The sequence below is a fragment of the Acomys minous genome (assembly GCF_964271855.1).
Source record: "Acomys minous genome assembly, chromosome: 15".
NCBI classification, from domain to species: Eukaryota; Metazoa; Chordata; class Mammalia; order Rodentia; family Muridae; genus Acomys; species Acomys minous.
The window spans coordinates 98,200,833-98,219,306 of record NC_140497.1 but is presented as its reverse complement, the minus strand read 5'-3'; the positions used below and the strand labels follow the sequence as shown (position 1 = coordinate 98,219,306).

General features: G+C 49.9%; 2 protein-coding genes across 9 annotated transcripts in view; both read right to left on the bottom strand.

The window, feature by feature from the left end:
• Positions 1 to 14,986, bottom strand: part of IKZF4 (IKAROS family zinc finger 4) — a 36,258-nt gene extending 21,272 nt beyond the window's left edge. For 3 of the 6 annotated variants that reach the window (XM_084758509.1, XM_084758510.1, XM_084758513.1), the window contains exons 1-2: positions 14,620 to 14,986; positions 6,941 to 7,018 (exon numbers count right to left, since the gene is read on the bottom strand). The gene's annotated coding sequence lies outside the window, so the exon portion shown is untranslated. Of the gene's footprint in view, positions 1 to 3,682; positions 3,821 to 5,111; positions 5,158 to 6,940; positions 7,019 to 13,136; positions 13,435 to 14,619 lie in introns of those variants that run through there. The other 3 variants (XM_084758514.1, XM_084758511.1, XM_084758515.1) reach the window with 3 other exon arrangements.
• Positions 14,987 to 15,425: 439 nt separating this feature from the next.
• Positions 15,426 to 18,474, bottom strand: part of SUOX (sulfite oxidase) — a 4,303-nt gene continuing 1,254 nt past the window's right edge. For all 3 annotated transcript variants that reach the window (XM_084758519.1, XM_084758518.1, XM_084758520.1), the window contains 3 exons: positions 18,038 to 18,097; positions 17,644 to 17,821; positions 15,426 to 17,480 (listed from right to left, as the gene is read on the bottom strand). In XM_084758519.1, coding sequence (XP_084614645.1) covers positions 16,071 to 17,480; positions 17,644 to 17,821; positions 18,038 to 18,087 — 1,638 coding nt within the window. In that variant the 5' untranslated portion in view covers positions 18,088 to 18,097 and the 3' untranslated portion in view covers positions 15,426 to 16,070. The remainder of the gene's footprint in view (positions 17,481 to 17,643; positions 17,822 to 18,037; positions 18,098 to 18,474) is intronic.

Genomic DNA, 18,474 nt, shown 5'->3' with positions numbered 1-18,474 from the left:
GATTCACCTGCCTCTGCCTCTGGGATAACCTGAGTCCTGGGTTAAAGGCTTCTGGCACCACTGCTTATTGAGAGAGAACTTTAGAATGCATTATTAGTCTATTTATGTGAGCTCGAACAGCAGAGTATTAAACAATTAGACTGGTAATTTGTTGCAATAAATTTCTCCTTAGGAATCCTTAGGAGCAGTACAAGAAAAAAAATTCTACTTAGAGCTAGGTAGGCATGGTGGGTTATGCCTATGATCTCAGCACTCAGGAGGCGGAGGCAGATGGATCTCTGTGACTTCAAAGCCAACCTAGTCTATGAAATCTAGTTCTAGGCTAGCCAGAGCTACAAGTAAGTCCCTGTGTTTAAAAGGAGGAGGAGGAGGAGGAGGAGGAGGAGGAGGAGGAAAAAGAGGAGGAAGAAGAGGAGGAGGAAGAAGAGGAGGAAGAGGAGGAGGAAGAGGAGGAAGAGGAGGAGGAGAAGAAGAGGGCGGCACAGCAGCTGGGTGTGATGGTGCACATGAGGCACAGGCAGGAGGGTCTCTGTGAGTTCGAGGCCAGCCTGGGGTGGAAGAGATGGCTCTGTGGTGAAGAGTAGGGTTGCTCCTCCAGAGGACCTGGATTTAATTCCTAGTGCCCGCACAGTGGCTCACAACTGTTTCTAAGTCTCTCTTCCAGCCTCTGAGGGCACTGCACACACATGGTGCACAGACACACACTCAGGCAAATACTCTTACACATAAAATAAAAATAAAATTTCAAAAGAAAAACCGGATTTCTCCTCGGAACTCCAGGGGCAGTGCACACACATGGTCCACTTACATAGAGGCACGAATACACATACAATAAAATAACTATATCTCTTTTAAAAATCTATATGGTGGGAATTTATATACATCCAAAATTGTTTTTGCCACTCAGGAGGCAGAAGCAGGTGGAGCACTGTGCGGAGTTCCAGGCCAGCCTGGTCTACAAAGTGAGCCCAGGACAGCCAAGGCTACACAGAGAAGCCCTGTCTCGAAAAACTAAAAACCAAAAACCAAAACCAAAACCAAACAAAAAAACAAACAAACAAAAAAAAGAAACGAAAAAGAAAAAGAAAAAAGAAAAACCAAAACCAACTCTCCTAATAGATATTAATGCCCCGGGGGCAGATCTGCTGAGACAAGGCTGAAACAACCTGAGACACCAGCAGGCGGCTGGGCTCTTTGAAGACTCCCAGGAAGACAGGTATATGAACGTGGGGCTTGTTGGTAAAGCTATCTTAAGGGGATGTGGATGTGCTCACAGGGGAGAAGTGTCTGTTTTCCTGCCCAAATCTCTCTCTCTCTCTCTTTTTTTTTAATGTTTGTGTGTGCCTGACCACCAGAAGAGGGCACCAGATCTCATTATAGATGGCTGTGAACCACCATGTGGTTGCTGGGAATTAAACTCAGGACCTCTTTAGGAGCAGTCAGCGCTCTTAACCTCTGAGCCGTCTCTCCAGCCCCCAACTTCCCCAAATCTTATGTGGAGCAAGGCTCATGAGAAAGACTGAGTTGCAGGCTTGTATCACTCCGCAAAGTATCCTAATTTTCCCTTTTGTCTCATCGGAGATTTCCTAGCACTAACCTTAGGAACCCTGGGTGTGTGGGAACAGTTCTAAGTGTATTTTCAGCTCCTCTTGTCTCCACTTCCTGGGATGGACTGAGCTTTTAGAGCCAGAGCTATAACAAGGCACAGCTCTAGGCCACTGAGCTCCACTTCCAGTTCCAACAAGCCACAATTATAAAGGGTTCCTTAAAGTTTCCCCTTGGGAGAACCCACGTGCACACAGTCAGATAACTTACACCCTTTGGAACTAGGCACAAATCAGAGAGGGTGGTCAGAGATCCCAAGACAAGGAAGGTCAGTCTGTACTCAGAAGTCATCAGCCACGGTTCACAAACAACTACAAAGCTCAAAGTGCTATGCATGACTTCCCTCAAATGCATCCTCCCCCACACGGAAGAGAGGATTTTCCTGCTTTTCTTTTCTGTTTGGAAAAACTGAGGCTTAGAGCAGTTAAGCTGTCGTCCCACGGCTCGGCTCGTGGTGAATCTAAAATGAGAATTAGAATACAGCTCTGCCTTCTAAGATCTATTTTTTATTATTTTTAAAGTGTCTGTCTGTCTGTCTGTCTGTCTCTCTCTCTGCGTGTGTGTGTGTGTGTGTGTGTGTGTGTGTGTGTGTGTGTGTGTGTGTGTGTGTGTGTATGCAGGTGCCCTTGGAGACCAGAAACACTGGGTTCCCCTTGTACTGGCTGGATTGTGTGTCAACTTAACACAGCTATAGAGTCATCGGAGAGGAAGGAGCCTCGGTTGAGGAAAAGCCTTCATGAGATCCAGCTGAGTGGCATTTTCTCAATTAGTGATCACCAGGAGAGGGGCCAGCCAGCTGAGGGTGGTGCCATGCCTGAGTTGGTGGTCCTGTGTATGTATGTATGTATGTATGTATGTATGTATGTATGTATGTATTGTTTTTATTTATTGTTTTTCAAGACAGGGTCTCTCTGTGTAGCCTTGGCTGTCCTGGACTCACTTTGTAGACCAGGCTGGCCTCAAACTCACACGGACCCACCTGTCTCTCCCTCCCTGAGTGCTGGGATTAAAGGCGTGTGCCACCACTGCCCATCTGATCATGGGTTCTGTAAGAAAGCAGGCTGCGCAAGCCATGGGAAGCAATCCAGAGAGCAGCACGCTGCGTGGCCTCTGCATCAGCTCCTGCCTCTGGGTTTCAGCTCTGCTTGAGGTCATGCCCTGCCTTTCTCCGGTGATGAGCTATGATCTGGAAGTGTCAGCCAAATAAACCCTTTCCCCGCCAACTTGATTTTTTGGTCATGGTGTTTCATCACAGCCATAGAAACCCTGACTAAGACTCCCTAAAGTTGGAGTTACAGCCAATGCTGAGCCACCCGACAGAGGTGTGGGGTCCTCTGCGAGAGCTGGGCGTGCTCCTCGCCACCTAGGCACCTCTCCTGTCCCTAAGGTGCACTGTGTGATTACACTGCTTCCTTTCAAAAGCTAGGCTAGGTAGGGCTCAGGTGCCAGAGTGCTTGCTGAGCACACAGAGCCTTGGATTGGATCCCCGCACAGGTGTTCACCTGTCATTCAGGGCATGGGGTCAGAAAGAGCAGAAGTTTACGTCATTCTCAGATACAAAGTGGAATGTAAGGCCACCTTGGGCTCCAGGAGACCTTGTCTCAAACAATTAAAAAAAAAAAAGTTTTCACTGAGCGTGGTGGCGCACGCCTTTAATCCCAGCACTCGGGAGGCAGAGGCAGGTGGATCGCTCTGAGTTCGAGGCCAGCCTGGTCTACAAAGTGAGTCCAGGACAGCTAAGAATACACAAAGAAACCCTGTCTCGAAAAACAAACAAACAAAAGTTTTCTTTAGAGTGACCCTTGTAGGGGAGGGGTCTGTCCCTTAGAGGCAGAGCAAGTTGAGCTGGCTCTCCAGTCAAAGCATTGGCTCAGGGAGAGTGGCTGGTTCTTGGATCCTTGCTGACATGGATCCATGGTTTCCAGAAAGATCTGAGGAGTGTTTCCTTATGGGCATGCGTGTGTGTGCATGTGTGTGCATGTGAGTATGTGTGTGAGTGTGTGTGTGTGTGTGTGTGTGTCAGTGCCTATACACGCCAAAGGACAACCGCAGGTGTCATTCCTCAGATGCCATCTACCTGTTTTGCTGAGACAGGGTCTCTCACTGATCTGGAACTTGCTGAATATTCCAGGCCAGCTGGTCACCAAGCCTGACGCATCCACCTATTTCCACTTCCAAAGCGTACATTACACATGTACAAGCGCAGCCATCACGCCTGGTCCCTCCTTCTCCCTCTCTCTCTTCAGGCTATTACCATGAGTCTGAAGCTAGCCTGGGCTACATAGTGAGTACTAACTAGGACACACACCAACGGTGGCACACTATGAACTTCCAGTTCTTGAAAGGCTGAGAACAAGAGGACTGCCATGAGTCTGGGGCTAGCCTGAGCTACACAGCAAAACCCTGACTCAAAACAAAAGCAGAATCATAAAGCCACTCGGTGAGGAAATGAACATGTACTCTAAACTCAGACCAAGGCTGGCTTCAAACTCACAGCAATCCTCCTGCCTCTGCCTCCCACAGGTGCTGGGGTTAAAGGTGTGCACCACTGTGCACAGCTTGCTCTCATTAAAAAAAAAAAAAGGATTATTTATACAGTATTCTGCCTGTATGTGTGCCAGCACGCCAGAAGAGGGCAGCAGATCTCATTGTAGATGGTTCTGAGCCACCATGTGGTTGCTGGGAATTGAACTCAAGACCTTTGGAAGAGCAGCCAGTGCTCTTAACCTCTGAGCCATCTCTCCAGCCCGCTCTCCTCATTCTTTTTTTTTTTTTTTTTTTTTGAAACAGGATTTCTCTGTGTAGCCTTGGCTGTCCTGGACTTTCTTTGTAGACCAGGCTGGCCTTGAACTTGTAGTGATGCACCTGCCTCTGCCTCCCAAGTGCTGGGATTAAAGGTGTGCGCCACCACCGCCCGGCCGCTCTCCTCATTTTTAATGCCTCTTCACACGAGCTATGTGACATATTTTGGGCAAAATCAGTACTCAGTTTTCTCCAGCTGATAGAAATGCTAAGATGGTAATTCTGGAAGTGAGAACGGTCTACATTGTCTGCTGTTTTCAGTGTTGGTTTTCTGAAAGCTAAGAGCAAATCAGGAGATGGACTTTACTCCTTGCTCAATTTCCTACAGCGCAGGATTCTCAACTTTCCTACTCTCACCCGTCAGAGCACCTCCTCCCCATCCCAGCTGGCGAGCAGCTCTAAATGTCTCCTCAGAGAAACTGGGTCAGGTTAGGCAGAGCCTGCTAGATTCAGCCTGGAAAAGGCGGTGTGAGGAGAAAAGAGTTAGCAATCTAATACAAGTTTGGCTCAAAGATCTTGGATGGGAAGGAACGTGGTTTAAAACGACATGACTATGTCAGGCCTGGTGGTACACACCTGTAGCCCCATCACCGAGGAGAGACTGAGGCAAGGCTATTACCACAAGTCTGAAGCTAGCCTGGGCTACGTAGTGAGTACTAGGACCAAGATCTTGTCTACACACGCACACACACACACACACACACACACTCACCAACGGTGGCACGCACTGAAATTCCAGCTCTTGAAAGGCTGAGACAAAAGACTGCCATGAGTCTTGGGCTAGCCTGAGCTACATGGCAAGACCCTGGCTCAAAGAAAAGCAGAACCAAGCCGGGCGTCGTGGCACATGCCTTTAATCCCAGCACTTGAGAGGCAGAGGCAGAGGGACTGACATGAGTTCGAGGCCAGCCTGCTCTACAAAGGGAGTCCAGGACAGCCAAGGCTACACAGAGAAACCCTGTCTTGAAAGGAAAAAAAAAAAAAGCAGACAAAAATGCCATTCGGTGATAGAGGGAGATAAGGGTATGTACCATAAATTCAATTCAATGAACTGAATTCAGAACAACTACTAACAGCCAGTGTCTGCCCGTCCTCCCCACCAGGAAGGAAGTACTCTTAGGGGATTGGATATCAGTCACGGGGACCTCTGGGGTGAAAGTGTCTGCCCCCCCGACCCAGACTGAAGCCAGGTCTTCATACATGCCAGGCAATCTCCGTGGCCACGCCCCACTGCTATTATTTGTTTAATTTAAAGTTGCTTGTGTGTGTGCACTGTGCTTGTATATGTGTGTATGTGTGTGCTGTGCTTATGTGGTATGTGTGAGAGAGAGAGACAGAGAGACAGAGACAGAGACACCTTTGGGGCCCACAGGATAACTGATAGGAGCTGGTTCTCTTTCCACTGTGTGGGTCACAGGGATAAAGGCTTCACTTTTAAGACCTTTACCGCCTGAGCCATCTCACCAGCCCTCTCCTCATGCCTGGTATCACATGCCAGCATAGCCGAAGTCACACGAGGCACTAGTTTTCTCCACATGCTATCACTGGACAGGAAGGGCTGAAAGTGGCACCCTTTCTAGAGACAGCTCCCTAACAGGTGGCAGCCAAGTCAATCCAGGCTCAGCACCGTGTCTCCCCCAGACACTCAAGTGGCTCTAACTATTTAGGATAAACATGTGAGAAAGCAAAACGTCCTCCATGTAATAAATAAACTGATAATTATCTTTTTTTTTTTTTTTTAAGTTGCTCTTTTGATTGTTTGTTCTCTGGGTAGCCTTGGCTGTCCTGGAGTTCACTCTAGACCGGGCCGATCACGAACTCAGAGATCCACCTGCCTCTGCTTCCCGGGTGCTAGGATTAAAGCTGTGTGCTGCCACCACCACCACCACCACCACCACCACCACCACCACCACCACCAGGCTCCATGACATACTTTTGGTCATTACTTCCAAAGGGGAGCAGGGAGAACTGGGAATATTTCTCTGGTTCCCCTTAGGAGGCCTGTGTTTATGATGAAGACCAGGAGTTTTAAACAAGATAAAACAGTCTCCAGAGTCTTCAGTGTGAGCAGTTTAGGAACCCTGAGTGGACCAGACCCACAGCATCACCTTCTCCAGCGTGTGCCTCCCCACACATGAGGTAGGAACAGAGATATGGTGGAAACTGGGTTTGCTTCCTATGGGGGGCTTTACAGAGCTGGGCTGCAAAGGGAGCAGGACCAGAGATAAGTGCGCACAAATGTCGTGCCTGTTGCTGGCTGCACACCCCTTTCCACGAAGCAGACCAATGCCAGCTCCAACAGGTCCTGAAGGAAAAATACATGCTCAGTTCACGTGCCCGTCCTCACACTCATCTTTTCCCCCGGCTGCGCGTGGGAACCTTCTGTTTATGTACAAAGCAGGGAAAGAAGGTCAGTTTCAGGAGTGAGCAGTGCAGAGGGGGCGGGTTCCCAGGTCATGCTAGGGGCGGCCATCTTTAAAATCAGAAGAAGCCAAGGGTGGAAACACAGACCCGGGGCGAAGGGGAATGTCACCTCATTGCCTCCTTTTAGATCTCAGATGGCCGCATCTTCTCTCCTGTTCCTTCTGCTTCCCTGTCCTCCCCATGCAGACTGCAGAAGAGAGAGAAAAGCAGAATTTTATGGGAAATTCGGGACTCGTCCCCCATCAAAACCCTTGATCCAGATCTCATTTTAGGATTTAAGAAACTAAGAGAGAGAGAGAGAGAGAGAGAGAGAGAGAGAAAAAAGCCGAACTAATTACTTTAAATCACCAGGTATGAGCCCGGTGCGGTGGCGCACGTCTTTAATCCCAGCACTCGGGAGGCAGAGGCAGGTGGATCGCTGTGAGTTCAAGGCCAGCCTGGTCTACAAAGCGAGTCTAGAGCAGCCATAGGCCACACAGAGAAACCCTGTCTCAAAAAACAAACAAAAAGAAAATTATATTATTGTAAATTGTATGTGTGAGGGGCTGGAGAGCTGGCTCAGCAGAGACTCGAGTTCAAATCCCAATACCCCAACCAGATCATAACCACCTGTAACTTCAGTTCCAGTATATCTGGTGCCTTTTTCTGGCCTCCACAGATACCTGCATTCATGTGCAATACCCCCCTCGAGCACCCCCTCCCCCCCTGCTTAATACATTAAAAAAATTGTGTATGTGAGTGCTGGTGCCTAAGACCAGAGGCATTATATTCTGCAAACTGGAGTGATAAGCAGATTTAGCTCCTCCACATGGGTGCTGGAACCTGTCCTCCAGAAGAGCCATCTCTGCAGCTCTGAGACAATTAAAAATTTTTTTTCATGTTAATTCTATTTATTTTTATTTTATTTTATTTTATTTTTTGAGACAAGGTTTCTCTGTGTAGCCTTGACTGTCCTGAACTCACTTTGTAGACCAGGCTGGCCTCGAACTCACAGCTATCGGCCTGCCTCTGCCTCCTGAGTGCTGGGATTAAAGGCGTGCGCCACCATGCCCGGCGATTCTATTTATTTTTATTTCCTGCATGTATGTCTGTGTGAGGGTGTCAGATCCCCTGGAACAGTAGTTACAGACAATCGTGAGCTGCCCTGTGGGTGCTGGGAATTGAACCTGGGTCCTTTGGAAGAGCAGCCGGTGCTCTTAATGGCTGAGCCATCTCTCCAGCCCCTCTTAATTTTATTTGAGAACATTGTGCGTGTGTGTGTGTGTGTGTGTGTGTGTGTGTGTGTGTGTGTGTGTGTTGGGAGCATTCAGGCTACATCACAAGTCAGGATGTCACAAGATAACTCACAGGAGTCAGTTTCTCCTTCTAACATGTAGGCTCAGGGCGAAAGGCTTAATGGCAAACACTTCACCATCTTTTAGGTCCTTCTGACAGAATCCCCTTTTAAAAAATTACATTAAAGTTTTTGTTTTGTTCTGTTTTTGGTTTTTTGAGACAGGGTTTTTCTGTGTAGCCTTAGCCAAGGCTGTCCTAGATTTACTTTGTAGACCAGGCTGGCCTCGAATTCACAGCAATCCACCTGCCTCTGCCTCCCAGTGCTGGGACTGAAGGAGTGCGCCACCATGCCTGGCACATGAAGGTTTTTAATGGTTACTTTATGTGTATGGGAGTTTTTCCTGCACGCATGTCTGTGCACCACATGTGTGCCTGGTACCTGATGAGGCCAGAAGGTGTCAGATCCCCTGGAGCTGGAGGTCCAGAAGATGACGAATCTCCATGTCGGGGCTGGGAATCGAACCCGGGTCCTGTGCTGTTAACCACCGAGCCTTCTCTCTAGGCCTTACATTATGTTTTGTTTTTTGTGGATGTATAGGAGCATGTGCAGAGGCCAGAACACGCCGTTGGAGATGGTTCCCTCATTCCACCGTGTGGGCTCCAGGACAGGAGTCAAGCCACCAAGCTTGGCAGCGTGTGCCCTCAGCTGCTGAGCCATCTCGACAGCCCCAAAGAATCTTCATGCGCAGTCCGACCTAGGCTGTCCTATGTAGCCTACACTGGCCTGAAAACCAGCAATCCTCCTGTCTCATGCTTGGATTATAGCTGTGTGCCACCACACTGACATTAGTTTGAGCTTCAGTTTTGAAGTCAAAGATTCCCCAAACAGGTGCTTAAAATGACAGAGATTGTGATTGGAGCAGGAGCTCAAACTTTGGAGCAGTGGAAAACATTGTCTTTTTTTGTTTGTTTTGTTTTACGGTTTTTTTGTTTGTTTGTTTGTTTTTTGAGACAAAGTCTCTCTGTGTAGCCTTGGCTGCCCTGGACTTGCTTTGTAGACCAGGCTGGCCTCCAACTCAGTGATCCACCTGCCTCTGCCTCCCAAGTGCTGAGATTAAAGGCATGCGCCACCACGCCCGGCACAGAAACCATTGTTGTTAGTGGCCATTTTGGCCAGAAGTTCCTGACACGTGCTGGTCCAAAGTGCTCACTGGTACTTGGACCAGAAAGACATTTCCAGGCGCCTTGGCTAACAAAGATTCTTGCTTGCGATAAGCTACTTTGGTAAGCCTCTTTGCTTCCTGAACTAGGACGAGGGCAGAGTTGAGGGTTGATCTCTAATCTCTTGGAGAAGACGGAGCCACAATCCACTTACCCGGTTAACAACAGCAATAGCAGAAATAGAACCCGGGAAATGAGCAGAGGTGTCTGCCGTGGGGTTTAATCTTGCCCCAGCTGGCAAGTCTGGGGAACCCTGTTTGCTGTTTCTCACATTATGAGGTAAACATGCTTTGGTATGCTTGAATGTATGAATGTTCATATTTTTGTGGGCGCGCGCATGTGTGTGTGTGCGTGCACACGCATGTGGGGCACAGATATTGATGGTGACTTTCTATATTTATCAGGGTCTCTCAGTTGGACTTAGAGTACTCTTATTTATTTATTTTAAATATTTTATTTATTTATTATTATGTATACAGTGCTCTGCCCGCATGTACACCTGCATGCCAGAAGAGGGCATCAGATCACATTATAGATGGTTGTGAGCCACCAGGTGGTTGCTGGGAATTGAACTCTGGACCTCTGGAAGAGCAGGCAGTGCTCTTAACCTCTGAGCCACCTCTCCAGCCCAGAATGCTCTAATTTAACTAGCGTAGGTAGCCAGCTTGTGCCTGAGCTCCTTCGTCTCTGACTCTCATGTCCTGGGATTACAAGAAGAGCACTACATCCAGCATTTATGTGGATGCTGGTGACAGGAACCTCAGCGTCACACCTAACCCTGAGCAACAAGGAATTAAATCCTTGAACTGCAGACACAAGATTTATAAAGGATAATCTCCTTAGGATCAGGGTTTTCCAGAAATTATGGGCTTCAGGACAACACCAAACTGATGTTCACTGGATCTTTTTTATTTTTTGATACAGGGTTTCTCTGTGTAGCCTTAGCTGTCCTGGGCTTGCTTTGTAGACCAGGCTGGCCTAGAACTCACAGAAATCCACCCGCCTCTGCCTCCCGAGTGCTGGGATTAAAGGCGTGCGCCACCACACCCGGCCTAACCCACTGGATCTTTTTATGGCTAAAAACAAGGCAAACTTTGACCCCCCCCCATCTCTCCGTTTCCAAGACAATGATGCTTTTTTTGGCAGGGGGATCTTGGGGGGGGTTGTGTTAATCCCATATGCTGGGATTAAAGGTGTGTGCTACCACACCCAGTTGACAATGATGCTTTTTTTTTTTTTTTTTTTTTGAGACAGGGTTTCTCTGTGTAGCCTTGGCTGTCCTGGACTTGCTTTGTAGACCAGGCTGGCCTCGAACTCACAGTGATCCGCCTGCTTCTGCCTCCCGAGTGCTGGGGATGCTTTTTTTTTTTAATTCAAAGCGATTTTATTGCTGTGTACACAAGAGAATTGACGACACTAGAGCAGAGGCTGCGGACGGCTCATATCCCCCACTGGGTGGGAACACCGGCTTAGTCTTACAGTAACGAGCCAAGGATGAATTCTGCGCTCTAGCAGAGTCAGGCGGAATTTAGCATCCGAATCCTTTTTTTTTTCCTCTCAATGGGCTTTTGGACCGCAACAGCTTTCTTTTTTATTTTTTATTTTTGGCTTTTCGAGACAGGGTCTCTCTGTGTAGCCTTGGCCGTCCTGGACTCACTTTGTAGACTAGGCTGGCCTCGAACTCACAGAGATCCGCCTGCCTCTGCCTCCTGAGTGCTGGGATTAAAGGCATGCGCCACCATGTCCGGCAAGTTCAAGAGAATTTTATGCCCTCTTATGGCCCCTATGGGTTACCATACATTCAGGCAAAGCATCTCTCCAGCCATTTTACTTTTGAAAAAGGTTCTCACTATCAGCTCTGGCTGGCTTTGGACTCACAGAGACCTGCCTGCCTCTTTCTCCCAGAGTGCTAGGAGTCAATGTAACCCACCATGGTGGGCTCCATGTGGGTTTTCCTTTTTGATATTATTATTTTTTTATGTGTGTATGATGGTTTGAATAAGAATGGCCTCCAATCCCAGCACTCGGGAGGCAGGGGCAGGTGAGTCTCTGTGAGTTCGAGGGCAGCCTGGTCTACAAAGGGAGTCCAGAACAGCCAAGACTGCCCTCGGGAGGCAGAGGCAGGAGGATCTCTGTGAGTTTGAGGCCAGCTTGGTCTACAAAAAAAAGAATTAGGAGGTGTGGCCTTGTTAGAGGAAGTGTGTCAGTGGGGCGGGCTTTGCAATTTCAGAAGCCCATGTCAAGCCTGGAGTCCCTCAGTGCCTACGCATCTTAATGTAGTTCTTGGCTACTGTCCCAGTGTCACCTACCTGCATGCCACCATGCTGATGATGGACGAAACCTCTAAAACTATAAGTGAGCCCCCATTTAAATGCTATTTTTTTTTTGAAATTATTTATTTAGGAGCAGGAGAGATGGCTCAGAAGTTAAGAGCACTATCTTCCAAAGGTCCTGAGTTCAATTCCCAGGAACCACATGGTGGTTCACAACTATCTACAATGAGATTTGGTGCCCTCTGCTGGCCAGCAGGCACACATGCAGGGAGAATCTTGTATACATAATAAATCTTTTTTTGTTTGTTTGGTTTTTTTTTTTTCCTCTTTTTTCCAGACAGGGTTTCTTTGTGTAGCTTTGGCTCTCCTGGACTCACTTTGTAGACCAGGCTGGCCTCAAACTCACAGCGATCCACCTGCCTCTGCCTCTCAAATGGTGGGATTAAAGGCGTGCACCACCATGCCTGGCCCAAATAAATCTTTTCTCTCTCTCTTTTTTTTTTTAGGAGCCCATCTTTTTTATGTATGAGTAATCTGTCTTCACCCACATCAGAAGAGGAATTCAGATCCTATTACAGATGGTTGTGAGTCACCACGTGGGTGCTGGGAATTGAACTCAGGACCTCCGGAAGAACAGCCAGTGCTCTTAACCTCTCAGCCATCTCACCAGCCCCCAAATAAATGTTTTTTTTTAAAAAAAGGATCTATTTATTATTTATACAGTATTCTGCGTGCATGTGTGTCTGCCCTCCAGAAGAGGACACCAGATCTCATTGTAGATGGTTGTGAGCCAACGTGTGGTTGCTGGGAATTGAACTCAGGACCTCTGGAAGAGCAGACAGTGCTCTTAACTTCTGAGCTATCTCACCAGCCCTAAGTGCTTTCTCTTCTAATAGTTGTCTTCATCATAGTGTCTCTTCTGAGCAATAAAAGAGTGACTGAGACAGGGTGTTTTGCCTGCATGCTTGTCTGTGTACCAGGTGCCTGACTCCCGCCTGCCAAGGCTGGAAGAGAGTGTCTCATGCCTCTGGAACTGGAGTTACAGAGCCTGTTACGAGCCCCTGTGTGGGTGCTGAGAACTGAACCTCAGTTTCTCAAAGGGCATCAGGAGCTCTTACCCACCGAGCCATCTCTCCAGCACCCATCACTGGACCTGGAGCTTATTAACTAGCTGGGCTGGCTGGCTAAGGGACCCAGGAGTCCTCCAAAGCACTGACGACTACAGATGAGGCACTCAGCTTTTACGCGTGCACCGCAGATTCGAACTCAGGTCCTCAGGCTTGCAAGGCAGACACTGTGTGTGCATGCCACACAACATGCACTCAGGGAATTAGAGGGCACATTTCAGAGTTGGTTCTACCTTCAACCCTGTGAGCCCTGGGGATCCAACTCAAGCCAGGTCATCAAAGCTTGGTGATGGGCGCCTCCAACCACCAAGTTGTCTTGCCAGCCACCGATTCTTCACACTGGCTCATCTGGAAATTATTTTCTACCTTGAAACCAAAAATGGTTTTTTTTTTTGTTTTTTTTTTTTACCTGAGTTAGCTGCTCAGGACGCTATAGGCAACAGGGTGGAGCTGTGTCTCAGTCCCTGCTCTTAAGTAAGAGTCGTAACAGTTGGCAGCTTCATTTGTGAGAAAAGGGGATGTGGTGAAAGGCGGGCTAGGCTCTACTCGTACGAGTTGGCGATGCACCGGATCTTCCTGGTAGCAGCTGATAAATCCTTGACCTTGGATGAAGAAATGGGGCCCCTCATTTCTGAAGTAGCTCATATCAGAAAGTCCGCATTCCACTTATCCCAAGAAAGGATTAATCTTGATTTAAATAAGACGCACGGAGCCAATCTTACATGGTGACCACCTGTAATCCCAATACTTGGGGAGACTGAGGCAGGAGGCTCACAAGTTCAAAGTCATCCTCAGACATGGCAACTGTGAAGCTAAGGCTAGGAAACAGGAGACTCTGGCCCCAAAACAAGCAGCTGCCGGTTTTAATGGTGCGCGACATGCCTTTAAGCCCAGCACTCAGGAGGCAGAAAAGGTAAATGGATCTCTGGGCGGTTAAGGCCAGCCTGGTCTACAGTATGAGTTTCAGGGTTACATAGTAAGACCCTGTCTCAAACCAAGCAACAAAATAAACAAAAGCCCTCAGAGAAACTGAAGGAAAACCCAGCTAGGCACAACTGCAATCCCGGCACTCAGAAGGTTAAGGCAGGGGAATCATAAACTCCGGGCCAGCCTGGGTTTCAGGAGACTCTTGTCTCAAAAACCCAACCATGACTCACTTGCTTCGAAACCTGTTGACATGGGTGCAAAGATGGAAAGAGAGGGAAGATTGACTCCAAAGTTGTCCTGACCCTGGCATGTAGCTGTGCTGTATACACACACACACACACACACACACACACACACACACACACACCCCAGCCACTAAGCCAAACAATACAACTATAGGAGATAAAGGGTAAAAAAAAAAAAAAAAAAAAAGCTGAGAAGGGTCTGTATGAGGAGGTACACCGAGGATGGCTTTAATATTCAGAAAGAAGCGTTTTGCTTCCTAAGTTTAGGTAGCTCTCCTTCAGAGGTTTACCACAGGGCTCCTTCCCAGCCTTGCTTCTCACCCAAACAGCAGGACACAAACAGCGCCCCATTCTGTGGTCTCTCCCACTCCTTCATCGGCTCCGGGAGAGAGTCCTAGGTAGGCCTGGGTCTTTCTTTCTCTCAATGAAGCCCCTAGGCCGCCTGCTTTTTCTGGTACTCAGTCGCTTCGGTTTTTTTTTTTGTCCTTCTGCCCCTAGCTGTTCCTAGCTATTCCCCACACGTCAGTTCTGCTCTGCTTTTAAGCCCCCTTTTGACCTGTCTGCCTACCAATCCCCAATTCTGCGGGCTCTGGCCAAGGTGCTGCAGACCCAGCCCGCCCCTCCCCCAGGCTGCGACTCCCCACCTCTAGCCCGAACGAAAGCCCCGCCCCACACACCAAGCCCCGCCCCCGCCCGGCGTGGGCCCCGCCCCCCACTCACCTGAGGCGTCTCCGGCGCGCGCAGGCTGTTGGGGGCTGGGGGAGCAGGGCCGCGTCCGGTGGGAAAAGAGGGAGGGGGCGTCCCCCACCCTGGTCCAGGTTGGCCCAGCGCGGGGGGGATGGGGGTCACTGAGGCGGCCGCAGCCAGGCCGAAGCCGGGATCCGGGCGCTCGGTGGTGGCGGCTCCATCTCCATCAGGGGCTTCACCTGAGGAGGGACCGGCCCCCCCACCGGGCCCCCCCTGTTACGGCCATTGCCCCCCTCCCGAGTAACTTCCGGTCTCACTACCAGGCGACAGGCGACTGGGCCAAACTCCGAGCGCCCCCAAGCCGGGGAGACTGCTGAGGGAGGGAAAAAAAAAAAAAGGAGAGGAGCTAGGGGAGAATAGCCGAGCGCCGAAAGATTTAAGTCCAAAAGGCCCTGTTGCGCAGAGGTTAAACCTATCTGTTCATCTGCATCTAATTTGCAAACTAGGTGCACACTGGGTGCCCCATGTGCCCCGGCACGTCTGCCCCTGGTGCCAAGGTTTGCCTCTGGCCTCCCTAAGAAAATATTGATTTCAGTCTCTTTGCATTCTTTGTCAATCCTGCCTAGGGAGCAGGAGTTAGGGAAATGGTTTGAGGATGCCAAGTATGTTTTTAAAATCACTTCTCTCTTCACAGGCATCTCCCGGTCAGGAATTTAGGTGGTGCTGCAGACGATAGCGGAGCTGAGAAGGGGGACCCACTCCTTGCTTTCCCAGCGACTGCACCCTAGCTTTGGGTTGCTCTCTCGCAACGTGTTCACTCACTGTCCAGGCCCAAGAGGTTCCAGTCATAATCTTAAACAGACACTTTATTGGTATATTTTTAAAAGTAGAGCTCTAAGAGGGAAAACCCCTTTGCATCCCAGAGGCAATAGAAAATAGTTATGGAGCCTGGCACTGGTGGCACTCCAGGCACTCTGAAGGCAGAGGCAGACAAATCTCTGAGTTTAAGGCCAGCCAGGGCTACACCGAGAAACCCCGTCTCAAAAAACAAAACAAGACAAATATCAACAACAACGAAAACAAAACAAAGGAAAACAAAACCAAACAAAAACCCAGTAATGTCCAGCCTTTATACATTCCACACATGGTCGAAGAATCTTAAGCAATCCAAATTAAGGCCTGGATGTGGGGGTCGGGGTCGGGGGAGACCGGGCAGGGGGCGGGGCATTAGAAGTAGAGAATGTCCCTCTTCAGAGCTGCCTTCTCACCTCCAGCCTTTCTCTAGGCACAGGGCCAGGGGTCAGGAGAGACTCGTGTGCCCGGGCAGAAATGCGCAATGCGTGTCTGGGTACAGTTTAAAAAGACAGTTAAGTACAGGGCAGTTCGGGTTACACACTGGTTGGAAAAGGGGTTTAGGTATTAGGTAGTTCTTTGTGTACTTAGTTCTTTGGGTACAAATTGCTCTGTTGCCTTTTGTCACGTGGTCACGGGACCACACGAACATGGACGCGGTGCCAGGCATTGCTGAGCACGCCTCGCAGGTTCCAGATGGGGGCTACAGTGTCGGGCTGCACGTTGTAACTGTCATCCACGGCCTTACAGACGAGCTTCAGTTCCTTTTGCCCAGCTGGCACACGAGCTTTCAGCTGCCATATGCGCCAGGCCCAGGCCTTCCTGGGATGCTGTTCTTCTCCCTGTAGCTCGGCTTCCTGCCAGGTCAGTCCACCGTCCATAGACACATCCACTCTAATCACAGCCCGGCCTCCGCCGCTCCATGCGTAGCCCTTGATGGTCACCTCTCCGGGCTCTACCGTGGCCCCGTCTTGAGGCTGCGTGATAGCCGACTGGATAGGCAGTTCCTGAATTGATGGAGCCAGATCAAAGTCTACTGTGTCCCAGTCCACGGATGGGGAGAAGCCTTTGTAATCCCGCCTCTGCCAGTGACTAGGGCTCTCCTCTGACTCCACGCTCACTCGGCCCAGCCATTTGACGTGGCGTGCTCCTACCACGCCGGGAACCACCACCCGTACAGGAAAGCCATGGTCTCGAGGCAGAGGCTGGCCGTTCATTTCATACGCCAGGAGGACCTCGGCTTCGGGATCCAAGGCCCGAGCCAGAGGGATGGATGCTCCGTAGGCGGTCCCGGTGGGGTCTGAGTCCAGTCCCTCAAAACAGACATGGGCCTCAGTTTCCCGGAGCCGGTGGCCAGCCTGGGCTAACACATCACAGAGCCGCGCCCCAGCCCAGCGTGCTGTGCTGATGGCCCCTGTCCTCCATTCCAGACCTTTCACTTCCTTGACCTTACTCATTTCAGAGCGCCGGTTGCCAGCGCACTGCAGAGTGACAGTGACCTCATGCTTGGGAAACTTGTACAAGTCATCCAAGGACAGGGACAGTGACTGGCCTCCAGGTGCCCCTGCTACATGTAAGCGATAGGTGTCTGGGTCCAGGTTAGGTACAGGCAGGTGGTTCCGGGTGAAGAAAATGGGGTTTGGTGTAATGTAGTTTTCTGTTAGCAGTTCAGGAGGAGGCTCTGCATTAAAGGGGCGCTGGCTATTAATCCTCAGGGCCGGATGACGCGTAGGATCATTGGCGTAAGGGTCAGAGGCCTCCAAGGTGGGGAGCATATTATCTTCAGGGCTCAGCTCCCCAATCTTATACTCAGCCAGTAACTCACGTACATGGGGCTGGTTGTGAACAGCATAGAGGGCCCAGAAGGGCTCTAGGGGACCCCCAGCTGCCAGGATCAGTTTTGACGGTCCTCCTGGATGCAGGTCCACAAATTTTGTGACATCAAAGACCTCAGAGCCTAATGTTACCCAGACCCCAGTTTCAGGGCTGTTGTGGGAACGCACGTCCTCCTTGGTGTAAATCCGAGGTGCCTCCTGAGCAGCCTGGGGGTCGGGGAGGGAGACAGCAAATGGAGCAGAATATTAAGTTACTCTAGGCCACTCTGACCCCATCCACAGTTAGCCTGGGAAATTAAGGGAGCCACCAGCCCAGGCAAGGGCATGCACGGTTCCTCTGTTCCGACATGGAAGCCCCTGTCCCACTTACCCTACACTGATGCTCGTGATAGGCCAGCGCCGCCCCAAGGCCGAGCAGAGCCCCCACGACTCTCCATCCCCGAGTCCTTGAGCCACCATCAGAGACTGTAAGGCCAGGAGGCTGGGGCCTGAGCAAGTCATTTGTGGAGCATGCTTGAACGCAGAGCCTCAAGGGGGTTGACTTGACTCTGGAAGACAGAGATGTTAGTCCTGGGCTGCCTCTCCCTCCTAATTTAGTCACTGGCTTTCAGTTGGAGTTTAACTTCTTCCGGATGGGTAGGACCAGCGAAACGTGGGTTTCACTTTCCTCATCTCCTTACTATACTATCTGCCAGATAAGATAAGCATCTGCCAGGTAAGATAAACATGAGATGGATTAGGAGTCTTGGGATGGGATGGCTTACCTCATGACCTGTGGGAGCCCCACAATCACAGTTCTGTACAGACGCAGCATTGTGGCAGACCTAGGAGAAGATTCTAGGTTTTAAAATGAGAGAACCCCTGTGAGGGGATATATGGGAGACCTAAGAATGCATGGTCCAAATGGGTTTTTAAGAGTAAGCTTGGGAGCCTGGGCATGGTGGCGCACGCGTTTAATCCCAGCACTCGGGAGGCAGAGGCAGGCAGATCGCTGTGAGTTCGAGGCCAGCCTGGTCTACAAAGTGAGTCTACAAGGCTACACAGAGAAACCCTGTTTCAAAGAACAAAACAACAACAACAACAAAAAGCCCCAACAAAACAACAACAACAAAAAGAGTAAGCTTGGGGCACTTCAGAGGCAGGCTGTATGTAATGGGGTGGGGGTGGGGTGGAAAGGTACAGAGGCTTCCTGAAAGAACAG